Source organism: Anneissia japonica, unplaced genomic scaffold (genome assembly GCF_011630105.1).
Source record: "Anneissia japonica isolate Jap-2015-1 unplaced genomic scaffold, ASM1163010v1 scaffold1594_len1068242_cov183, whole genome shotgun sequence".
NCBI classification, from domain to species: Eukaryota; Metazoa; Echinodermata; class Crinoidea; order Comatulida; family Comatulidae; genus Anneissia; species Anneissia japonica.
In genome coordinates this window covers 239,931-242,841 of record NW_022722535.1, presented here as the reverse complement: position 1 = coordinate 242,841, position 2,911 = coordinate 239,931, and the positions used below count along the sequence as shown (strand labels likewise).

Sequence of the window (2,911 nt, the reverse complement as noted above, 5' to 3'; positions counted from 1 at the left end):
CATATATATATACATATGTATATAAATATGTATATACATATATATACATATATATATACATATATACGTATATATAAGTATATTTGTGTGTATATATATATATATGTATAGGCCTATATATATAATACTATATAATATTGAATAAAGAGAAAACAATAATTTTTAGCATGTCTTTTGTACTGTAAATGGTAAATGAATTTAATTGTGTTAGTTCGTGATGTGAGCGACGTATTAATAACAAATACAAAACAAATTAAGATGTTGTTGCAAACTGTTTATATTTTTTTCCAGAAAAAGAAGATTCCAGAGGGCAGTACCTTGCAGTTGTCTTGCCAATCCTTGTATTTTTCGTTATACTAGCTTGCTACATATCAGCGCGACTGTGTCATACTTTGCCTGTACAGCCACATAAAGACTGTCTAAATTTATTGAGAAGATGTTGTGGAAAAAAGGCTTCCAATTACCGAATCGTCCTCACAGCAAGTGACGAAATAATTTTGGTTGAAAATGCATCGTGATAACAGATAAATCATTGGAGGCGCTGTTTTAATTGAACACGATCGAAAGTTGAAATTACTTATCACAGTAATTAAGTTTTTACTGATTTTGTTATTGTTGCACGTCTTTACGGCTGTGCCTCTGTTATAAAAGAGAAGCAATAAAGTTACTTACTTACAGTACCTGTACTTATTATATGATGACGTCATAATCGCGCTTAGCTTTTTAAGAAATAACATCTGCCCGTGAGGCTATTGGCCAATCAACTTAAGAGCTTTTGTTAACAAGTGTAATTTACTTTTGAATTGCGCCCAAAATTAATTAATATGTCCAATTATGAGAATGCTATATATACTTTGTTGGAAGTTTTGAAAAGGGCTGACTACGATTAATACGCAATATCTAATCCCGTTTTAAAGGGGTTTAATATAATTAAGTTTAATTAAGATATGATTGAAAAAAGTAAAATATGTATTTTAATGGTTTCTATATATATGAATTCATATCCCAATGCATATTTTGATGTTACTTAAAAAGTGTTCTACTGTATATACCTTATTGTGTATTTTTATGTTGGTTGCATCATAAAATTATTAAGAAAGTAGAAAATACAATTTAAATTTATCTTATCAAGTATTCAATCTCCTGGTGAGCCTATTATTGTCGTTGTTTTTGTTACTGCTATTGCTGTCATTGCTATTAATATTGATTATTAATATAATATCATTACTTTTATAATTTCCTAATTATTATAATTTTCTAATTATTATAATTTCCTAATTAGTAGAATGTTTATAGCGCCACCATCTGCAAGTAAACACCATAATTTTTTTAAATATTCATAAGTTATCGTGATATACTGTACCACGCTAATCTGCAATTCCAACACAAAATATTATATTTACTTATATACACTAATTATGCTGTATAGACGTTGAAAGATGTCGAGAATGATGTGCCATACGCTTTCAATGTTCATCATTTACCTGAGTTTCTCCATGACACGTAAGATAATCGTTTTATTGTATTTAATAAAATGTTTGATAATTCGGTTCATATACTATTTTTGCATGTTTCTTTGAAGCGAAATTTATTCAACAATAATTTGGTCAATATTTTATTTGCTTATCGTTTACATGGGTTTTCTTTGACACGTAAGATAATGGTTTTACTGTATTTTAGAAAAATGTTTCTTTGACGCTAAAAATATTTAACAAAAATTTGACCAACAGATTTAATACTAAGCGTTTACAGGGTTACTATTACATGATAATTTTTTTTTTATTGTATTTCGTTTAATAACTCTATATTCAAAGATAGGCCTATGTTTTCTTGATGTAAAAATTTATAAACAATATTGCCTATTTAGTTACTCTTCATTTATCTGATACACGTAGGATAATCAATATATATTATATGAAATTATTGCTATTTGATAACAAAATAGATTAGTATTTTATTTTATTTTTATTTTATTGACTTTACACTGACAATGCGAATAATAAAAAGACGGTAGCCAGTGATGGAGAGGGCAAACAGTGCAAAGCACCTCTAACTAAGGCTATTGTATTTTTTTAAAAAGTTTATGTTTAGACATTTGAAAATGGCATATCGATGGATTAAACATATATTATGAAGTAAACATAGACCTAATGTTTAGTCTCTCATAAGCCACTTCTGGCTAGCCTTTCTGTTAAAACGGGTGACTTCAATAAATAAGTACTTACTTACATACTTACAGTACTTACTTACTTAAGCATACGTACTTAGGAAGTATAAATATCTGGATTTTTCTTCGTAAAAAATGAACATTTAAATGATAAAAGAATAAAAATCTGAATGGAAAACGTAAGATGAAAAATGTCTAATTTACTTAGGATGTACTTTTTTTATTTTATAAAAACATGAAATAATTTTGACTTATAGGCCAACAGTAATGTCGAAATGAAGGTATAGAATTGTAATTAATTGCTATTGAACACTATCAAATGATAAAGGATGGTAGTTTGAAATATTGAAAATAAATGCCTAAGAAACTAGGCCTACCACTAACTTGAGTGAAAAAAGTGGGCGTGGTCGGGCGTCACTCAAAATCTCTAAAAAGCTTTTCCAGGGGCGAAGCCCCCGAAAAATACGACAATTTAGGGGTTTCAAAGGCTTATTTAATACGATTTTAGAGTCTACTAATATTTATAAAATATATAGGTCCTATGCATTTCATTTCTCCCTGACGAATTGTGGTTTTTCCTCTCCGACTGGGGTGTGGGGGTTGCGCCACCCTTTGATTGGTGGATTGATTAAATCCTTAAAAAAGGTTTGTTTGATTGTTTGATTACTTAAAACTCAGTGAGTGAGTGATTGAGTGACAGATTGGCTGACTGATTGATTGATCGATTGATTGATGTCAGTTAGT

The 2,911-nt window shown here is 29.1% G+C and overlaps 1 protein-coding gene across 1 annotated transcript in view; it reads left to right on the top strand.

Moving 5' to 3' along the window:
- Window positions 1-1,554, top strand: part of LOC117111934 (scavenger receptor cysteine-rich domain superfamily protein-like) — a 10,301-nt gene extending 8,747 nt beyond the window's left edge. The window contains exon 11 of the mRNA XM_033254981.1: window positions 292-1,554. Coding sequence (XP_033110872.1) covers window positions 292-518 — 227 coding nt within the window. The 3' untranslated portion in view covers window positions 519-1,554. The remainder of the gene's footprint in view (window positions 1-291) is intronic.
- The last annotated feature ends 1,357 nt before the right edge of the window (window positions 1,555-2,911 follow it).